Genomic DNA, 21,114 nt, shown 5'->3' on the forward strand with positions numbered 1-21,114 from the left:
GCTCCCTGCCTATAATCGTGGTTGCAGGAAGCATATTGTGTATAATTACAAAGATTAATCAAGATTTCCTTCCTGCTCTTTATCCACTTCTTTCTTTTTTTTACCTACCCACCAAAGCAGTTTATTTTGCGTGTATAATACTACAGATAACTGTACTGAGTTTACTTCCATCTTTTCAGTCCATTCATGCTGTTGTTTCACAACATACAAATGGCAGAAGAGAGTTAGGTATAACTCTAATACTCATGTATTCTCCTCTTTCATACTCTAATTAAAGTTTGCTTTAACGCCCGATGTGCGTGTAGAGAGCTGTGAGTCTCTCAACAACAGCCTGGCCTCGCTGGCTCCCTCTGACCACAGCGACAGTCCACAGTTTGCGCCTCAGACCATAGAGCAAATCAATGCTTTAACTGGGGTAAGACACCAGTCAGGGGCACAGGTCGCTGTTGCTTGTGTCTGTGTCTTCATGTCTCTGTCGTGTCTCATATCTCTGAGCCTCAAACATCTAACTGACTGTGATTGTGCCTGAATCTTCATGTATGAAGTGTTTTTGGACATAATCTGTAAATGTATGTAGATGGAATGTAAGCGTGAAGTGCCTGTTCCCCTCTAAAAGGGTGCCGCTTCTGTTTTAGCGGTATGCTGTTGAATTTTGTTTTGAATCGTTTTGTCAGGCTTTCTCTCACTGTGCACTCGGTTCCTCCACAGTTTTCGAGAAAACGGGCCCTATTCCTGAAGTTTCGTTCCAGGGTATGGCATGGTAAAACAAGCTTGTGTTATGATGCAGAAATGTACGCTATATGTGTGACTACCAGCCACCCATTATCTCCTACCTGCTGCTCAGAGTGTATGCTCATGGTCGAGTTTCTCTAGCAGTATTGGACATTCAGGCTATTAAACCTGGACATCGGAGAAATCAATAAGCATTTCTTGGTAGAGAGCTGATGTTGGCTTTTTGAAGGCATGTTTTGTTTTGCCTGCTGCGAGAAATGGAAACATGCTGTTGTGCGTGTTGATGTATCGTGAGAGTTCATTAAAGGTGAAAAAGGCCTTTTCTCTTGCTTTGTTCTCACCTGTGATTATTGTTGGCCTCACTAAGAGAGCAACAACCCAACCATGTGCCACAGCATAATAGAAGCTGCACATGCAGATTTCCACCTGCCTAACTCTTTTGTGTGTGTGTGTGTGTGTGTGTGTGGTACAGAACTGTATATGCTGTAATCATGGCCCTACCCTTTGCTCATGACAGGACTGCACTGTGGTGTGGCTAACCATATACTGTACTGAAGGCTTCTGCCTTTGAATCCTCTTCAGTATGGCCTTGTTTAAACACTGTGCAACCCATGTTAATGAAAAGTGTGACCTTTTATTCAGAGCAGCCAATCTGCAGGGTAAAAAAGAACGTTACATTCTAGGACTACAATTTAGCTGAGCATAAGGTCACATCAAGGAGTTTTAAAGGCAGCACATGTATAAACTGGCTCTGTAGTCATTACAGGGATAGAAATCTTGTTTCACTGCAGACAACACGGTTTAAACTACATGTAACTCTTCAAGAGGTTTGGTTTATGTGCATACTTGTATTATGCCGCTAAACCAGATGTAATTTTCTGCAAATCTGGAGATCCAGCTGGACATCTAGCTCTGCACAAAAGTGCACGTTTCAGAACAAACATGCAGATTGCGATGCTTTATTGCAAGCAGAGAAGCCATTGCAGTGATACAGCAGTCACCATCTACATTCTCCTGTGAAAAAAGGGGCACCTAAAGTACTTTAAACAATATAGCTAATACACCGCCTGGATGTTAGATTGAGTGGTACTAAAATCAAAGTGCATTAGAGAAGGTGGATTAAAAACACAGACTGAGGATAGACGGGGGCGTGTTCTTTGTCAGATGAGTCATCACTGAAGTTGATATACACCATAACCTAAAACATACTTTGGTTTGGACAGCATAGGAGTAACATTCTCTGCTGGTCTCCTACTTCCTCTTAATGTTTCAAATAACTTAATAAAGAAATAAAAAGTAAAAATAACACAATTACGTTTCAATATCAACTAAAGTGTGTTCAGCAACTCCTGTGTATTCCAAACTAATTAAGTGACCTGAAAATAAGAATTCATGGTTAAAATTATCCCTCCACAAAAAAAAATAGTACCTTGAAAGTAAGTTGAAAATTTCCACTTACTTTTCTACCCCCCTGAAATTGGAAGACTTCTTGTGTTACACCATATTCTACATTTACCCTTCACCATTAAGATAAAAGGGACACGTCGAAACGCCCAGTAGTTAAGGGTTAGTTCATAAATGTATAGAAGTCTGTGGCTCTGAGCAGGGGCACGTCCCAGCTGATGCGCCGATTCCATATGGCTGATCTGTAATTACTGTAAATTAGAGAGTTTCTGTAGCAACATCCCAGTTACAGAAAGTACCACCCTGCATTGGTCAGCACGTTCCAGTCCAGGCTGGGAGGCAGTGTAGACCAGCAGTTTGAACGTATGCATAATTTGGAATAAGAGACTGTGACGGTGTTGGAAACGACAAGCTGTACACGTTGAACACGTAGTTCAGTGGCCAGACAGGGTGGTAGATACAGCTGTGGAGCTGAAGCATTTAAAGTATATTTTTGTAGCTGAATTGTGCAAGTTGTCTGAGGCTGTTGACCCAAGGCTACACAGTAGCTACCAGTTTTGGTTTTCTTTATCTCCCCCTTATCACCCTTTGTAGAAAAGATTTCTTCATGTAACTGTTTGACCTTTGCACCAAGAAAACTTGAGATGATGTAATTTGAGGGACAGATATACAGTTCAGTCACATTACCTCCCCCCTTTCCTGATGCTGTGCTCTGATTAGATTAGCTAGCTGGCGGCAGCTATGCTACCCCTCTGCTGATGTCATCTCTAGGACTGTGCTGTGTTTCTCTCCCAGTATCCCTCCTCTTGCTTTTATGGATGACTGAGCAAGAAGTGAGGGATTGTCCTGGGAGGTGAGTGGACTGGTTGGCTCCCGTTTGGATGGGGATCAGTGGAGTGAGGGTGAGAAAGGCAGTGCTTGCTGGCCTGGACTCTACTCCCAGGAGTAAAGCAGTTTAGCTCTATCAGGCAGCTGGCCTGTTTGCTGCTGCATCGTAACGGTAAAGGGAGTGGACCATGAAGGTAAAGTGCACTTCCTTTCCTCCCTTCCTCCAGAGTGTTGCCGTGATGGCACGGGGCAAAGACACTAGCCAAATATGTGCCTGAAATGGATATTCCAGTTTTTATTTTGCTTAATGGTTCTGTGTATTGCCTGTAGTCCTACTGCTGCTGTAATGTGGCAGAGAGAAACACACTGTACATAGTTATTTTTAGCTTTCTGAACAGCTGAAGCAGCAACCAGTCATGGGTCCTCTCCTTAAGCACTCCTTTGCGGTCCAGTTTTTGTAGCTTGCTAAGCAACTGCCTCTGTGGGGCTGATACACGTACTTGGAATTTCTTTGGAGGTCAGTGCTGATTACAGAAAAACAGATTATTAAATTGCAGCAATGTTGGAGCCTTAAGTCAGTATGGCTAGTTTTGATCTTCGATATCTGTTTTAGTTTCGCCCTATGATATAACAGGTTTATCGTCTTGTTCAGTATGACTTAAAAACAGACAACAAACAATAAACATCAAAGAAGCTACCCTCCATTTGGCATGTTGTTTGTGTTTTGAGTGATAATTATCAGTATTTTGCATTTTTTGCATTAGCTACTAGATGCAAAGCTTGACTTTCTGGTCTGCTGTGGTGACTGCAAAATATCAGTCCCTGTCTATTTATGTGTGTTTAAAATCTCACCTCCTTTGTGTTGTCTCGTTCTAGATTGACAAGCAAAAATACAGTAAGGACTCCGTGTTCTTCCGTGATGGAGTGCGCAGGATCGATTTTGTTCTGTCCTATATTGACGATAAAGATGATCAAAGGAAACAGGTAAGACATTTTCAATCACATTTTTTTTCAGTTATCACTAACTGGACTAACTTATTTTTTTCATGTTTTGCGTATACAATGCTGTTACAGTTGTATATACAACTGAAAAGAGTCCCATACAATTGCACTCAATATATCTTAGCACAGTTTAAATGTTGACGTTATTTCCACTGTTAGATTTTAACAGTCCGAGGTGGCTCATACAGGATATCCTGTGGGTTCCTGTGACTCCACAGCATACCATAAATACCACAAAACAGACAAAGCTAGGAAGACTTTTGCTGTCAGCTGTTAACAATCCTGTCAAGGTATTTTCTAATAAGGTGACTTTGACATGTAAATCCATTCTCAAGTCTTTTTTTTTTTTTGTATAAAAATAATTTGTTTTTAAAGTAAGTCCATATGGTTAATGGCCTGTTTTATTTATTTATTTTGTGGTTTTTGTCTGTGGCCTGTCTCTTCCCTCACCGATAGCCAGTCCAGTTAAATGGCGGCCCCTCTCTGACCCAGGTTCTGCTGGAGGTTTCTTCCTGTTAAAAGGGAGTTCTTCCTTCCCACTTCCTTCCTACTTCTTACAATATAAAGTGCTTTGAGGCAACTTTTGTTGTATTTTGGTGTAAATAAAACTGTATTTAATTTAATTTAATTGGTTTTGTCTCCAGGATTATTATAGTTAACTAAAACTGAAATCAAAATAAATATTTACCTGCAAAACATCTTAACAAAAAAAAAAAATGCAGGAAATATCTTTACATTTATTTTTTTAGTCCGTGTGGTTGAAATTTGTCAGCATAACTAGTCTGAGGCAGTGTTGCTTCATAGGTTTATTGAGACTGGGATGTCACATTTATTTTTTAACACTTTTTCATATATCTTGCATCTGTCAAATACAATAATGTTTTTAATGTAAAACCAAAGCTAACACTGAAATTCATAAATATGAAAACATTTCCTGCACTAAAAACTAAATTGAAAAGAGCAGGCCCACTGTGCAGGCTAACTGAAACTAAACTGAATTAAAAATAGACATTTATAATGATGGACAAATAAAAAGAAATTAAAAATTCAAAGATATAATAACTCTGCTTTGTCACCTGTTGAGTGCTGAAAGGCTTTCATTGTTTCACACTGAGCTGCTAGCTTTACGTGTGAGTGTCAACACTCCACAGCTGACTCCCAGTTTTGCTTACGGCCTCAGTCGGTGAGTCAACAGTTAACCCTCCTGCCTGGTCAGGAAACCACTAATTTTTTCCACTGTATGAGGAAGGGTAAACCGGAGGCCAGTTCCTGTGTGTTATCTGCATGCATTGTTAAACGTGACTCTAAAATTCAGCTCTAACAAGGCGGATTTATTTATTCAATTTTTGTCAGTTTTTTCTGCAGTGATTCAGATAGGTTTAATGTATCAGAAATCCTCTTGTAGAAAATAACTAAGTGTCATATACCGTGAAAGCTTTTGTCATGTTACTGTTAGCTTATTTTCACTACCTGTTCTTTCTGGTAACTGATACTTCCGTGTCCACCATGGTTTATATAACACTTTTGTAGCTGTTTTGTAGCACTTGTGTCTTTTTTACTTACCATGTTTCCATGATTTTCCTCTTAATGTTGCACATATGAGCCGATTTCTCTCATTATTATTTTATAATGTATTATTTTCTGCTTATATTTTGCTATTGGCTCAACATACTTAAATTATTCGGCTTTTGTTATTTCACTTGTTATGTAGATGAGGACATATTTTATCATTACTTCTAATAGTATACAAATATTCCCTACACTGGCTTTGTGGTAATATTTTGTCCATGTGTATTGCCGTTTTCTCCTTCTACTGCTTTAGGAAAGGAGGAGGGTGTATGAATCCAACTTACAGAAAGTCGGCCTGGAGCTGGAGACAGAAGATAAAACTGTAAGCTACCTACTTTCGGCTGCGCTCTTATTCACAAGGGGTCACCACAGTGGGTAGCTCCGCATTAATGAGTTGTCAGAGTGTGTACACCTTGCACAACCCAAAGGGGATTTGTGTCTGCTCCAGGGATTCTTCCAGGGATCTTTCGCTTATACGGCGAATGTGCTGATAAACACAATCCAATTGTGTGTTGTTCACGGTGTGATCAAAAAGCTCTGTCCACGCGTCCATAAAAATCAATAACTTCACCTGATGTAAATATGGCCATTTCCTGTTCAAGATCATCTCTTTGTCCTGTCCAAACTCCGTCCAGCATGGCTCACTGGAAGTCCCATTATGACCAATTGCACTGTGCAGGCTACGATAAACATGCACAGAAGACAGACATAAACTTGTGCATCAAATACACCCAAATTTATTGTAGACGGTTATAAACTGTGAGAGCTGGGTCTCTGTCTATAACCAGCTGTTTTCAATCAAGATGTCCAAAGCTTACAAGCTTGAAAGCAGCATATTAAGTGAAAAGTAGGATCAGGTATTTGCTCATCATTCAGGGGGCTTTGAACCTTGAGTTTGTCCAGAGAGTGCGATTATGGACATACTGTCAGGGACAGCTTTCAGGGAAACCACCTGAAGTGTGGTGTGTACCAGTGTGTGCTAAGTTCACGTTCACGAGTTTTTTCACTTAAAATGTCGGCTGCTCCCACATTTGGTTGTGAGAATCAAGTTCACACGCTACAAAAGAGGCAGAATGACTTTAAAGGGATGAGTTTGAGGGGACTTGTACGGAGTGATCTAAAAACACACACTTGCACTGAAAACCATTTAGACGAAAACATGATCTCTACAACAAAAGTTGTTTTGTTTTGGGCAGATTCCCAGATTGTTTTGCTTTTTGATCACTCACAATATGTCATAAGACCTTAATGCTATTTAGTGAACAAACTAAGAGCTATAGATATAAAACCTGTCACTTTTCAGCGATATCCTTTTTTTTTTTTACACTCATTATACTGTAATATACATTTCTATACACCACAAACACAGTGCTAATATTACTTACTGTCATTATTATCAGGAGTCAGAGGATGGAAAGACTTATTTTGTCAAGATCCATGCTCCGTGGGAAGTACTGGCCACATACGCAGACGTGCTGAAAATCAAGGTTCCTTTCAAGGTCAACGATATCCCAGACAACAGCGAGATCCCCATGAACTGGCTGTCGACGCCTTTCCGTCTGCCGGGGCACATCATGAACCCTGAGCCAGACTATTTCACAGCTCCATTCAACAAGAGCAAGTCTGACTTCTTCCTTATCGAAGACAAAGAGACGTTCTTCCCTCCTTCTACTCGCAACAGGATCGTAAGCACGCTTATCTTGTTTGTCACCTTGAAGTTCTAAAAATACTCTGGCATTCAGAACTGAATTAGGTTCAAAAATGCAACAATAACATTTTTCCAACAGAGTTATTTAAGTAACTAACCTTCCAGCATAGAAGGTTATGTTTTATAAGACCAATTTATTTTGTTTCTGTCTTCATGAACAGGTCTATTATATCCTGGCACGCTGTCCATACTTTAAGGATGAATGTGGAGATAGAGACAAGAAGGGAATCAAGAGGTTGCTCAACAATGGGACCTACACTGCTGCCTTTCCTCTGCATGATGTGAGTTTTTTCTACTCCAGTTTAGACATTTCTTAATCATTTTTTAGTGGAATATACGCCTGTTGTTTTTGAATAGTAACATCTATTCATACAATGAATGACAGTGATCTGTGTCTTCTGTGTGTCTTCAGTCAAGGTACTGGACAAAGTCAAAGGATCCCAACTGCGAAAGTGAAAGATTCAGTCTCTACAAATACTGGGCCAAATTCTTTTGTTTCTTCAAGGAGCAGCCCCTCAATCTTGTGAGGTAAGCCCTCAACACAAAGTACTTGTCTTTGCTTTCTTAAAATATCTGGTTTAATATGTTCAAAAAATTAATTCACACTCAAAGTAAAGTAGGGAATACACAAACAAAAAGGAAGCAAGCAAAAAATGTGCCTATTATTGATAATTTAATGCACAGCCAAACAACTCTTGTTTCTTTTTAAAAAGAGTGCAGGTGTTGGGAATTTTGGTCATTCAAAATCCATAAAAGCTGCACAGAAACATGAAACACTACGTGGGTTAAAATAAGCATGAGGATAAAATGAGACCAGCTTTCTGTTTGATTGGTTGTTTACAAAGTTAAAAGGGTCTCCAAACCTTTTTTAAATATTTCTTATCTTTCAGTACGTTTTCAATTTTTTTCCAGCTACAGATTAACCTCATTTGTTTTATCATTTGTACAATGAGTTTTTTTCAAAAACAGTGTTTTCTTTGGATACACACCAAGCAGAAATACTCACTATCCAATCTGACATCAGAATGAATGCAATAATTACTGTTTTTCAACTTTCAACAGGAAATATTATGGAGAAAAGATAGGTATTTACTTTGCGTGGCTGGGTTTCTACACTGAGATGCTGTTCTTCGCTGCTGTAGTTGGGACAATTTGTTTCGTTTATGGATTCCTGACATACGATGACAATGAATGGAGGTGAGTTTTTATCATCAGACAGATTCAATGACATCATTAGTTTTTTTATGTTAATAATATAATCATGTCTTTCATTTAAAATATCCTTTGTTTCCTCTACAGTAAAGAAATATGTAGTGAGGAAATCGGAGGCAATATTGTCATGTGTCCACTTTGCGACCAAAAGTGTACCTACTGGAGACTCAACATAACATGCAACTCCTCGTGGGTGAGTAATTGTTGTACTTATCATGATTCATCTCTACCCACAATATGTGACATTTAAAGAGCGAATGCAGCTTAATGTCATCAAATCAGTCCTCAGTTACCTCACTTTTTCTTTAACATGTTCTCTTTCAGCAATCACACCTATTTGACAATGTGGCAACTGTGTTTTTTGCCATATTCATGGGGATTTGGGGTGAGTAAATGTGTCGCTTCTCTGCTTTTAGCATTTTTAAGTCCAGTGCTCCACCTAGTGGGATTATCAGTCGTTCAGAATAACTGTTAAATAATTTACATGCTTGGACTGCAGCCCTAAACTTTTTAGCTAGTGTAGTTGTATGTGAGAACACAAAGCTGGGTGATGTGCAGCTGTGCTCACGTGAGAATAAAGCAGGTAACTGTCCAGAGACTTCACAGTGAGTTCATGCATGTCATCATGTCCTGCCTTCTGTGTGCTCCACCTGGGCAAGCAGCTAAAACCATGTGGGGTATTTTCAGTGAGGAAGAACTTGTCTCCTGTTACATGCCACTTGTCAATGTCTGGACTTGTTTATTGCTCACTGCCCTGGCTTCATGAATGAAAATAGCTGCTAGCTGCTAACTTTTCTGAATTTAAAGGACGTGTCAAAAAACTTTTAGTCAGAATTTTTAGGTCTAAAATGAGCAGTTTTACACCACATGTAATGAGTTGTCAAAGCAGTAAGCAAAACTTTAAACAAAATGCCTTTGTAAGCCAGGCAATATTCTTAGTTGATTCAATTAATTTGAAATAAGTTTGTGTGACGTTGGTACGTCTCTGCAGTGACGCTGTTTCTGGAGTTCTGGAAGAGGCGGCAGGCGCGTCTGGAGTACGAGTGGGATCTGGTTGACTTTGAGGAGGAGCAACAACAGCTGCAGCTTCGGCCAGAGTATGAGACCAAGTGCACCAACCGCAAGCTGAACCGCATCACTCAGGTGTTTGTGTGCTCATGAAACACTAATATCCTGTATAATCCTGTTGTAATATAAAGCCACACAAGGTTTTGCCAGGCAAAGTGTCCTGAATGGTAGGACTTGATGACACATTTCAAACCCCCTTGTATTAATTGTTTATAAACTGGTTGCACTCATTTATGAGGTGCTTTCATGGCTTAAATCAAAACTCTTTGAGAACATAGTTATTTAGCTAAATTATTAGCGGCTGTGACACAGAATTTACCAGAGTTCTATAATTTGCCATGACCACATCCTGCTCGTCTTTAGGAATCAGAGTGGGTTCTTGAAAGGACTGCTACAGATGTAATGGGAAAATTGTTTCTGTGCTGGGCCAGCGTGATCCTCTGGGTAAGGGGGGGAGGGGTACTCAACGTGAAATGCCAGCTTGATGAGGAGAAGGCTTTGGTGTGATGTAGTTTGTGTAGATAACAGATATTTCTGGAAAGACTCAGAGGCACGGGTTTCCTTCTCCACCACATTTACTGATTGTCTGCTGGTGGATTATTCTGTTGGAGGTTTTTGAGAGCAGAAAATCACTCAATGAAAGAATTGGACTCAGGCTAATACAATTACAATTACTGGCTCTGCTTCACTAGTGAGGGTTCAGGTAATTCAAGGAACGTGGCCTTTTAGAGCTCCTTTTCAGGATATAACAAAGGGTGACTGACCTCTGTGTCCGTGCTTTGCTTGCTTATAATTTAGGAAATGGAGCCTTACTTACCCATAACAAGCAAGTGTGCACGCATATGCCTGTCTGGAGCTACCGTCCTGTTGTGGGTGAGCATAGTATCTTTGGTACAATTTATCTCTTTCCATCTTTCCATCTGTGCATCAAACTGATGTCATTTGTCCTTACTAAGAAACTGTTCATTATAATCATTAATATGTTATTACCAAGGCTAGTATGTATAAAATGAGCCCTAAAGACAAGTTGGGAGCTCAGGCTGTTACAGTTTCACTTTGTTTGTGCTTGGTACTTGTGCATGGTCTGATTTTACGAATACTGGCAAAATTATATGAATGTTTGAACTGTGAGCCATTGAAAGTTTATACATACTGGTCCAAACCTCATTACTGTTGTATTTTTGTTTGTAAAGCCCTGTAATATGTCACTGAGCTAATGAGAAGAATATGGCCTGACTTTTTTCCAAGAGGCATGTGTGCACACTTCAAGTTTGACATTTAATACTAACATGTCCCGCTTTGTGGAGAAACGAGCTCTCGCTCTTTGCAAAGATGTCTGCATGATTCGTTTGGTGTTCTCACTCCAGTTCTGTCTTTTGATTTTCCTGTGCCATGTTGTAGTTGTCTTTCATTTTGCTTTCATGTTTTCTCTGTCCTGAAGATCTCATTGATCATTGCCTGCATCATTGGGGTCATAGCATACCGCTTAGCGGTATACGCATCCTTTGCTAGCATCATGAAGAACAATACCGCCACCAACCTGGACGTGGTTGCCCCCTACGTCACCCCACAGCTGGCCACTTCTGTCACTGCCTCTTGCATCAACTTTGTTATCATCATGATCCTCAACCTCTTGTATGAGAGAGTGGCTATTAAGATCACTGACATGGGTGAGGGGCCACAGCAGGTTTTCTGTGTCTATATGTCCACACGTCAGTTCACATCATCAAAGTTTTCGACTGATAAAATGTGGAAGTGTATTAAAAACAAATGTTTACTGTTTTATAGAAATTCCAAAGACCCACGTGGAGTATGAGAACAAACTGACAGTGAAGATGTTCCTCTTCCAGTTTGTCAACTATTACTCTTCCTGCTTCTACGTGGCCTTCTTTAAGGGAAAGTTTGTTGGCTATCCTGGAAATTATACCTATATGTTTGGAAGCAGCAAACTGAGGAATGAAGAGGTACCAGATATATCTACGTTATATAGAATCATACTGGTTTTTGAGCTTCGGCCTGAATTTTTGTCAATGTTTGCTCTTTTCCATCTCTTTTCTACCTCGACCTGTGGGCACTCAGTGTGAACCTGGTGGTTGTCTGATTGAGCTGACCACCCAGCTGGTGATAGTGATGACTGGTAAACAGGTGTGGGGCAACATCCAAGAAGCTCTCGTTCCGTAAGTACAAACAAATACATGCAAGTACGCAGTTCATCGGCATCCACAATAAATGCCTTGTAATCTGTGGTGGTGGGGCCACTGTAAATGTAGCCTCGATGCTTAGAGTGATGTCTCCAAATAAGAACTTTTTTTAATCTTTTATCTTACCTAAGCAGTTTGCAATTTGGCTGAACAAAGTACACAAAGTAATGTCAACATACTGTAAATCCACTAAATAGTACTCAAGAGCTGGTGCAGATTTGATGTGTGAACTGTGCTGTGATTTTAACCTAAAAAAGATTGTTACTAATTACATGATTCAAATAAAGAGAAAAACATTTTTACATGACTATTTATTTTTATTTCACTTATTTATAAAGCACATTTAAAAACAACAGACAGTTGACCAAAGTGCTGTAAAAAGTAATAATTAAACAATAACATTAACATCATCAAACAGGTAAGAAAATTCGAATAAAAAATTGGTAACTCTTATACAGGATAGAAAGCCAGCGAGAAAAAATATGTTTAAGATGGGATTTAAAAAGAGTAACAGTTGGGGCCTTTCTAATGTGGAGGGTTAGATCGTTCCACATTTTCAGCACCACAACTGCAAATGCCTGATCCCCCTCTATGAACCATTCTAGACTGGTGTAAGGTAAGGAGCAAATGACCACTTGATCGAAGGGCTGTAGAGGGTGTATAAATCTGCAAAAGGTCAGACAAATAGTCTGGTGCTTGGCCATTTAGCAGTTTATAAGTCAAAAGTAAGATTTTAAATTTAATTCTAAAACGCACCGGAAGCCAGTGAAGAGAGGCAAGCACCGGGGTAATATGTTGGGGTCTGTTCATACGGGTCAAAAGGCGGGCTGCAGCATTTTGTACGAATTGGATCCATGCCAGACTGGACTGAACGACACCAACGTATAGCGAATTACAGCAGTCCAGTGGAGGACTACATGGATTGCTCGTTCCAGGTTTTTAAAGGATAAAAATGATCTCGCCTTGGATAAGAGCCTTAGTTTAAAAAAGGACCTCTGAACAACTGAATTAATTTGTTTCTCAAATGTAAGTTTGTTATCCAAGAAAACCCCCAGGTTTTTTACGTGTGTTTTAATAAGTTACAAAAATCTAAATCTGGACCATTAAAGTTACAGCTTAGTCCAAAAATAATTACTTCAGTTTTGTCCTCATTAAAGGTAAGAAAATTTGAGACCATCCGGGTTTTAACTTCGTCAAGGCATTTGAATAAAGATTCCATGAGAGTGGAGGTGTTTCTATTGAGCCGAAGATAAATCTGGGTGTTGTCAGCATAAGAGTGGTCTGATTTGCTTGAAATTCTGTAGGTTACATTTTATAATGCTGGACAAGTTTTTACTATGATGCTTAAATGTTATTTTAGAGTCCAAAGTGAGCTCAGGATATTAAAACGTATTTACAACCTCAGCTCCTTGCAGTGTAATCATATCTGTATGAAACTTCGAGAAATATAGTTATCTCCTCACCACCATTGTTTGTGGTTCAATACAACCTCCAATTTGGCTGTGTGAAAGGGATTACTTTTTCCTAATAGCACTCTATCGCCCCCTGGTGTCACATAGGTGGCTGATGAACTGGTGGGGCAGCAGGAAGGCACGAAGTCACCCGGAGAGTCTGTACAGCCGCTGGGAGCAGGACTACGACCTGCAGGGCTTTGGGCAACTAGGCCTCTTCTATGAATACCTGGAAATGGGTAAAGATCCAGTACACAGTCAGACTATTACACACATTACTAATGACAGATTATTGAGAAATATTACTATTATACCAGTGATGTGTTAGTATTGAACTCAACAAGAAGCTGAGCTCTACAAAATATATATTCACCTTCAGTAAAAGAATAGGGTGGATGTATGGATTGATTGGTGGACTGGAGTGATCCACGTCATCCTGCAGATGGTGCTGTTTCATTTGTGTCTCTTCCCATTTTCATTCCTCTCTGTGTCTCAGTGATCCAGTTTGGTTTCATCACACTGTTCGTTGCCTCCTTTCCCTTGGCACCCCTGCTGGCACTTATCAACAACATCATTGAGGTTAGAGTGGATGCCTGGAAGCTCACGACGCAGTTCAGACGCCCTGTAGCAGCCAAGGCCCACAGCATAGGAGCCTGGGAGGAAATCCTTGGTGGGGTGGCCGTACTCTCTGTAGTCACAAATGTGAGTGCTGGTCTTACTTCAAAATGTTTTGGCAGACACATTATGTTTATTTAACTAAACAGACTAACATAATTTCTTTGCTTGTTATAGGCATTCATCGTGGCCTTCACCTCTGATATGATCCCACGGCTAGTGTACATGTATGCCTACCGTACACACGATGAGCTGAATATGAAAGGCTACATAAACAACAGCCTGTCAGTGTTTAACATCTCTCAGTTCTCCCTAGAAGAAAGGCCTGAGGAATATCCATCCTGGTTCAACAGCAGTATCACAACATGCAGGTGTGTGTAATTACGAGATGGAGAGAGCAGGACTGTGGCTTTATTGTCTTTTGTGTAATCTATATATTCAAATATTACAATTATTTTACTAAAATTAAAGTTGAGTCACATTGCAGAAATATTACCAATATACCCATGATATGTTAGTATTGACTGTATTTAGACAGTAATACAAGACACCTGCTGGTATGCAGGGCCTTTAATTCTTGAAAATGCGTAATGTGATCTGCTTCTTTGTACCATAATATTATTTAATTCTTCTTTTTTTCTTATTTTTCTTATATCTATCTATATCTATATATAGATATATGGTGGGACAATAATGAACATTAGTGACATTTAAGATGGCCAAATATTGAGTTGAGTTTATATACAAGTAACTCCTGTGAGCAAAAAGTCCGATGTTATGCTGCTCTAAACACCAGGCATGGAAAGGTTTTTTTCTACTCCTGACTCTGTGTAATTTCATAGACGGCAGATATCATTTATATGGTCATCTACAGTGCAGCACTCTGGCAGCCAGTCAGATCAAAGTTGGCCTAAAGAGAATGTGGTTTTTAAGGTAAAGAAGCTAAAACAATGTGTTTTAATCAGTAAATGAACTAAAGTGCTGCACAAAAAGCTTTTATTTTGAGAGTTAAAGTATAACAATATAAAGCTGGAGGTTAGTGTGACAATTCTCCTTTGTGAATAACAATAAATAATCTTGAATTGGGAATCACAGTTTGTTTAAAAATCTGCAAGAAATCGAAATACGTGATGTGTTGCTGCTCTGCAGGTATCGCGATTACCGCTATCCTCCTGACGATAAGAAGAGGTACGAACACAACATGCAGTTCTGGCATATTTTGGCTGCCAAGCTGGCTTTCATCATCATCATGGAGGTAACACCAGCACTTAATGACCTTTTAAGCTTCACATTTTTAAGCTTCTTCTTGACCTGGTCTTATTTCACTGATTGTGTCCTCTTCCTCTGCAGCATGTTGTGTTTATGGTCAAGTTCTTTGTGGCCTGGATGATTCCTGATGTTCCATCTGACGTGAGGGCTCGAGTAAAGAGAGAGCGCTACCTGGTCCAGGAGTACCTCCACAACTATGAAGTGGAGAAATTGAAGATCCAGCTCAGCCAGAACAGCAACAATGACTGCACCTGCACACCCATGATCTACCCATCTTTATCCAAACATGAGGTGCTATCAGAGTGCCTCTAGCCCAGCAAGCTGCTGGTCAGTCAGTCGAACACAGTGACATAGATTTCCCTGCTTGTGTTTTCTGATACTGACCACCAGTTTGCTGCAATGCCATGACACTTGCTAAAGTGCTAGACCTCTTGTTCTTTACTCACAGCCATCCCTCTTCTGCTAATCAAGCAATAGCAGAAGATCACACAGGTGAAAGACCAAGTCTCCATGCATGCTGAAAGTTTGAGACACTTGACTTGAAACGTCTGTCGCATGTTTATGATTTCTCACTCTCTGTGTTCTAATTGTGGTGTTGAGGATGATCACAAATTTGGTTTAAGGAAAGACAAAATCTTATACACTGTGTGTCAACCAGAGAGCTTTCTTATGTTCTAAATACAAGCCTATTTATTGTTAAGTGCCACTATGAGTAACCAAAGATTCGATGCCTTAATGTGTAAAGCATATGTTGTCATTGGTGTGTCAGTCAAATGATAACTAATGTAGTTTTAAGGCAGAGTTTGCTTATTCTTGAATATTTTTTACTGTATGTGCAGCTTTGTAGAGCCACACAATAGAAATTCACGTTCAGCTCTATTGTTTGTTTGTTTCTGTTTTTACTGTGAGCATTGTTTATTTCTCTGCATCAAGGTCGCAGCACAACTTTAACAAAACCTTTCCTGTTCTTCACGCCACTGGCAGTTAGGAGGCCCAGGCACATTTTTTGCTATATGCTCACATTGGCCTCGACAGTTTCTGCAGGCCCAAACCTGACATGTGAAGTAGCTACTTTGTTTTTTTTCTTTAAATGAACGGAACTCTGTGCTGCTGTTACCGCTGTGGCGATGGACAGATTTTGTCCTGCAGTGGCCAGTTTTTCAGCCACAGAAGCAGCAGCTGGTGGATGTTGAATGTTGACAGTCCGCCCCATTCTTGGAGATGGGAGTGAAGAGATCCCTTTTTAATGTGCCTATGTTTACCAACACAGAGCTAATGAAAGCCGGCCCTCACCTACTGAACTATGTTTGCTCCATTACACAAAGCACATCAGCCATCACCGCCTTCTTGTGCTTCTGGCTTCCTCAGCAGTGTCTTTGTAGAGAAGGAAAGACACACATTTTGTTTTTTGGTTGTTGTTGTTTTGTTTTGTTTTTTTTGCACAAAGCACTTAATGAAACATGACTACCGAGATATAAACATGTAAATGTAATTCTTCTCATGACACTACAGATTCATGAGCAGTGTTTTGAAGTGTGTGCGAGTAACTGTTCCTTTAAATGGAACAGGAGTCGTGCTGTAGGTAAGGAGTTCAATGTTCTTTTAAATGTTAACAAGAAGATTAGAGATGATATGAAGGACATTTCACATTATGTGGTTATATAGAGACATGAGATATATCTGTTTCTGAAGTATTTGAATTTAAGTAGCTGACTGGTTGTGCTGTAGACTCTGTTTGAGGTGTATTTACCTGTGACCACCTTACTGTTACATTTTGCCTTACTTATTATGTCTTCCTAGTTGAACCAGTGCCTGTTAATGCCTTAATGCATCTAGTACTTTCCCTTTTGTGTGTAATTCCCCTTTATTTATCTTTCATGCTCACTTTCTTCCCTCCTGTATTTCATTTGTTTTGCTATAATAGGTCAAATGTCCACGCTTACAGAAAAAGGTGAAGGAGTTTACTGTTTCCTTAGTTTAAATTTGTTTTTTCTATTTTCTTATGTTATTTTTGTAAACCAGTCCTATATCCAAAATGTGTAATGTACCAAAAAAATAAAGAAAGTACTAATTAAACTTGAGCATTTGTTTGACACGTTTGGACCGATGCTGCCGACCAGCAGCTCTTGTGCCGAGGACATCAAAGTTGCTTTTCACAGAACAGATGGCCGGAGAGAGAGCACTGATAACTATTCAGTGTTTGCTCGCACTGGTGGGTGTGTTTTACACCAAAATATGTTGGCAGGGTTGTTTCACTTGGCACTGTGCAGATCCTACTGTAACAAAGACATGGGGAACAGTCCGGTTCAGGTAGGTTGTAAAGACTCAATGTGATTTTAAATGTGTATCAATTAAAGATGAAACTGTGAATCAACTGAAATATTTTTCAGCTCTGTGATTAGGGCTTATATGACTATCATGTTGTTCGATGAGGATGAATACTTCTAGTGTAGCCTAGATTCTGTATATGAGCCCAGTAAACAAATCGGATTGATAGTTTAGATGATGATGTATTTAAATGCCAATGAGCTGGACACTGTGCTTGTGGTCATCCAGACTCCAGAGGAAGACCTTTGTGATCTGGACACCCATCATGGTTTAACTGTGGTCGAGCTCTACATTATGCCCGCCTCCTTCCTGACTGTGCTTATCCTCGGGCTTCCCCTCAACCTGCTCTCCCTGTGGGTTTTCACCGTGCGGCTGCAGCGATGGACCCGCAGCACGGTGTTCCTCTTCAACCTGACCTTAGCTGACACCTCCTGGCTCCTGGCCTTGCCTTTCCTCATCCATTACCATCTGAACCACATGTACTGGAACCAGGGGCTGCCGCTCTGCATTGCTGTGAGGATGTTTTACCACAACTACTTCTACCTCAGCATCTTCTTCGTCACCTGCATCAGTGTGGACCGATACCTGGCCATCGTACACCCACTGCGCTCTCTGGTGCTGCTCGATCGGCGGAAGGCCTGTCTGCTGTGCGCGGCCGTGTGGACAGCCACGCTGCTCCTAAGCATACCTGTTGCCCGGATGACTCTGATCCAGACTTGCCCCGGAAGCAACCGCACCGTGTGCACCCTGTACGTACTGCTACGTGAAACAGGGGAGAGCCTCCCTTATTCCCTCATATGCTCCATTATCGGCTTCCTCTTCCCGCTGCTCGCCATCTGCTACTGCGGCCTGCGCAGCATCAGAGAGCTTCGCCGTCGACCTCTCCACCCCGATCACCTCAACAAGAAGCTGCGGCTCAGGCGGCTGCTGGGCGCAGTGCTAGTCATATTTTCCTCGTTTTACCTGCCCTATCACCTGAGCCGCAACGCTGCCGTCGTGATACGGGCGATCTACCCCGACAGCCCCGCCTCCTGGCGACCCGCAGACACGGCCTTCGTCCTGGAGATGTGTATTTGCGGCCTCATTACCTGCGTTAACCCCTTGTTCAGCTGCCTTACAGGACGCCAGTTTAGGAATGAGTTTTACGGCACGATTGCTGCCATGTTTCCACGTTGTCCACGCATGCAGGCAACATCTAAAGGGACCCAGATGAACCTTAGGAAAAGGCAGGAGGTGTCCAGTGTTGCACCTGTGCGCGCACTGCCTGCACCTAGACCTTAATGAGGAATTTGATTAAATGTTTTTCTTTTTTTGTGTAAATGTGTCAGAGATCACAAACCGCTGTGAGCCCCCCCCTTTCTTAAGTGGCAATATCGGATACATACACTGCAAAGAACAATGGTTTCTGGTCTCCTTTATCTTGTCTGTTATCTGTGAAGGTTGCTCTGCTTCTTACACAACACTGCCTCTGCGTGGTTGACTGCGTGCTGTACTTTCTTCTGGTTCTGCGTGCGTGAATAGCAAATCTTTTAAATAAACAAATGAATTCAAATACAAATAGTGAGCTGATATCTTTGTTGGATTTTAGCAAAAGCAAGGCTTTCAGCATGTTTTGTTTTGTTTTTCACAAACTATCTCAGCCTCAGATTTAAGCCGACGAAGACCAGCTCAGTGCTCGAGAGCTTTCCCTTTTATAAGTTGTCTGGAATCATCTTGAAACTATCTTCTCCTGAATTAGAAAATAGGGAAGGGTGGGGAACGATTATGCAGTTGACAGCCGTAGCTGTTAACAGATCTGAAGTTGTAATTGAATTAGAGGAGACGAGCGGTGGGAGCGGAGGGAGGAGGGGCATTGCGCGGAGCTGCTGACAGGTAGATGAGCTGTGCGCTGTCCGCGGTGCTGAAACCTCCTCCAGCTGCACCCACACCGGAGATTCCCCCACCTCAGGTTAGACCTGAGCTCCGATCATCTCCGCCGGCTCAAGCTCTCCACAATCCCACCTCAGTTTCTCAAATAATAGAACAATAAAAAAGGAGGGGAAAAAAATCCAAGTTGTGATCTTCGGTGGTGCCTTTTTCTTATCGCGGGCTGGATCTTAAGATGGCACTGCACGGATTAACATTGCGCAAGGCAAAAGCGGACTTATTTGACTGCTGTTTTGTGACTGTGAAAGCAACCCTTTCAGACTGAACGCCTCTCTCGTCTTTCTCCATTTTTTTTCTGGCGCATCTATTTTATTTTTTAGTTTGTTTCTACTGGACACATGCTTTTCGCTGAAGAGAAATAGGCGCCTTATTTCTGGATTAATATCTTAACAATATGCTTTTTAATGCTGCACTTATATTTGTTATAGTATTGTAGAAATTGTTTTCAGAAGATAATTTGGATATGGAGCCAGGAAAGGAGAAAGCTCTCCCCACCAGTAAAGAGGGGATGAAACAAATGGCAGGAAAGGCCCTCGGGGCTCTGTACAGGTAAGAAATTGTACATCTCTTTTAATCGCAGAATTAGTTTTGGAAGGATCAATTAAAATAGAAAATACGTCCAAATGATTAGATGACACAGACAAAGAAAACGTGCACTGGCTTTGAATGTGCTTATTACTGCATTACAATTATTACAATTTTTTTTTTAAAGAAAAAAGGTAAATCTCATCTTTATGAGGTGAATCACGAACAGGGTGCTGAGAGCAGAGTCGTGTGGCCCGAATATTTAAGGATCAGATATTTCCCTGGAGGACGGTCCCCCTCCACCAGCAGCTGTGGGTGTTTTTAATAATTAATGAAACAGAACGAGTCGTGACACAAGGTCGGAGGATATCTATTACCTCACGTATTCATCTGTATTACTTCAAGATAGATGAACTTCATATCAACTGACTTCCTATATTCTTTAACGGCCACGAAGAGCTGCATGAAACGTGGCTCGGGTGAAACTGATGGCTGACTACAAAGGAAACAGCACCCGTTTAGATTTGGAGCAGGGAAGCAGGATGTGGTGGAATAGAAGCGAATTATTATTTATTTATTTTTTCTTTTTAATTCTCATTGGGAATGCACATAAATTATATTATGGCAGCAAAAACAAATCTTCGACAAATATTCCAAAAGAAATACGAAGGTTTTAATCTGGGTCTGCATATGTTTGGAACCCTTTTGAGCCTTATTCGTTTATTTGCTGAACCAGAAATGATTTTTAGAAGCTGTAGTACAGAAAAAAAAACGTGACTCAAATCTGTTTGATTTAAGCTGTAGCTAGGCCAGTCATTGCACCGGATGAGGCCTTCGCATGTCAGGGTTTTTAAATCCACCTTAAATTTCGGTGAAAATTCCCGAATTGGAGCCAAAGCGAAATCCCTACACCGGATTTATGGCAGCTAATTAAATATTTAATAAAAAACATATATAGGGCGAAATTTAACTGCAAACAGCGCTGATGCAGATGATACTGCAATGCGGTATGAAGGTCATCTTTTTCTCCTCGATTCCATTCATCCTTTCCTTTCAACAAGTCAAGAAAAAATTATAACAGGATATTTCCCCCCTCATGAAGAGTGTGCAGGCGTTTGGAGGCCTGTGTCAGATTAAAGAATAAATTAGAGCCACTGACAGGGCCTGGAGTTGAAATGAAATTCTCATTCATAAACGCGAAGAAGCAGTGTTGGGTATTTCCAGGGGAATTATTTCTGCTGATCTGGCTTAAAAATCCATTTAAAAAAAAAAAAAA

General features: G+C 40.7%; 3 protein-coding genes across 5 annotated transcripts in view; all 3 read left to right on the top strand.

Moving 5' to 3' along the window:
- The first annotated feature begins 277 nt into the window (after positions 1-277).
- ano5a (anoctamin 5a) lies at positions 278-17,130 on the top strand. Of its 3 annotated transcripts, XM_005727963.1 has the most exons (20): positions 278-415; positions 709-760; positions 3,841-3,948; positions 5,789-5,857; positions 6,936-7,220; positions 7,405-7,524; positions 7,656-7,771; positions 8,306-8,440; positions 8,543-8,648; positions 8,780-8,840; positions 9,447-9,598; positions 9,887-9,967; positions 10,965-11,193; positions 11,312-11,487; positions 11,603-11,700; positions 13,284-13,414; positions 13,672-13,877; positions 13,968-14,161; positions 14,940-15,045; positions 15,141-17,130. In XM_005727963.1, exons 2-20 carry the CDS (start codon positions 758-760, stop codon positions 15,369-15,371), a joined length of 2,607 nt encoding a protein of 868 aa, XP_005728020.1. In that variant the 5' UTR covers positions 278-415; positions 709-757; the 3' UTR covers positions 15,372-17,130. The 3 variants fall into 3 exon arrangements, with proteins under 3 accessions (XP_005728020.1, XP_005728019.1, XP_005728021.1); XM_005727962.2 differs by lacking the exons at positions 278-415; positions 709-760 and adding an exon at positions 2,860-3,158; XM_005727964.2 differs by lacking the exons at positions 278-415; positions 709-760; positions 9,887-9,967 and adding exons at positions 2,861-3,158; positions 10,322-10,396.
- Positions 17,131-17,336: 206 nt separating this feature from the next.
- On the top strand, positions 17,337-18,811 carry LOC102195374 (P2Y purinoceptor 4-like). The gene is made up of 2 exons (XM_005727965.1): positions 17,337-17,369; positions 17,616-18,811. The coding sequence occupies exons 1-2, from the start codon at positions 17,349-17,351 to the stop codon at positions 18,666-18,668; spliced, it is 1,074 nt and encodes a 357-aa protein (XP_005728022.1). The 5' UTR covers positions 17,337-17,348; the 3' UTR covers positions 18,669-18,811.
- Positions 18,812-19,017: 206 nt separating this feature from the next.
- The window catches only part of LOC102195667 (vesicular glutamate transporter 2.1), a 10,370-nt gene continuing 8,273 nt past the window's right edge, over positions 19,018-21,114 (top strand). Inside the window, exon 1 of the mRNA XM_005727966.1 lies at positions 19,018-19,862. Coding sequence (XP_005728023.1) covers positions 19,777-19,862 — 86 coding nt within the window. The 5' untranslated portion in view covers positions 19,018-19,776. The remainder of the gene's footprint in view (positions 19,863-21,114) is intronic.

Source organism: Pundamilia nyererei, unplaced genomic scaffold, assembly GCF_000239375.1.
Source record: "Pundamilia nyererei isolate P.nyererei 1_Seehausen unplaced genomic scaffold, PunNye1.0 scaffold00027, whole genome shotgun sequence".
In the NCBI taxonomy this organism is placed as follows: Eukaryota; Metazoa; Chordata; class Actinopteri; order Cichliformes; family Cichlidae; genus Pundamilia; species Pundamilia nyererei.

Excerpts from the sequence above, each read along its gene's own strand:
- ano5a (XM_005727962.2), top strand. Across the intron at positions 7,525-7,655 it reads CTGCCTTTCCTCTGCATGAT|TCAAGGTACTGGACAAAGTC; the intron begins GTGAGTTTTTTC and ends GTGTGTCTTCAG. Across the intron at positions 8,441-8,542 it reads TACGATGACAATGAATGGAG|TAAAGAAATATGTAGTGAGG; the intron begins GTGAGTTTTTAT and ends TTTCCTCTACAG.
- LOC102195374 (XM_005727965.1), top strand. The coding sequence starts at position 17,349 with ATGGGGAACAGTCCGGTTCAG. Across the intron at positions 17,370-17,615 it reads TGGGGAACAGTCCGGTTCAG|ACTCCAGAGGAAGACCTTTG; the intron begins GTAGGTTGTAAA and ends GTGGTCATCCAG.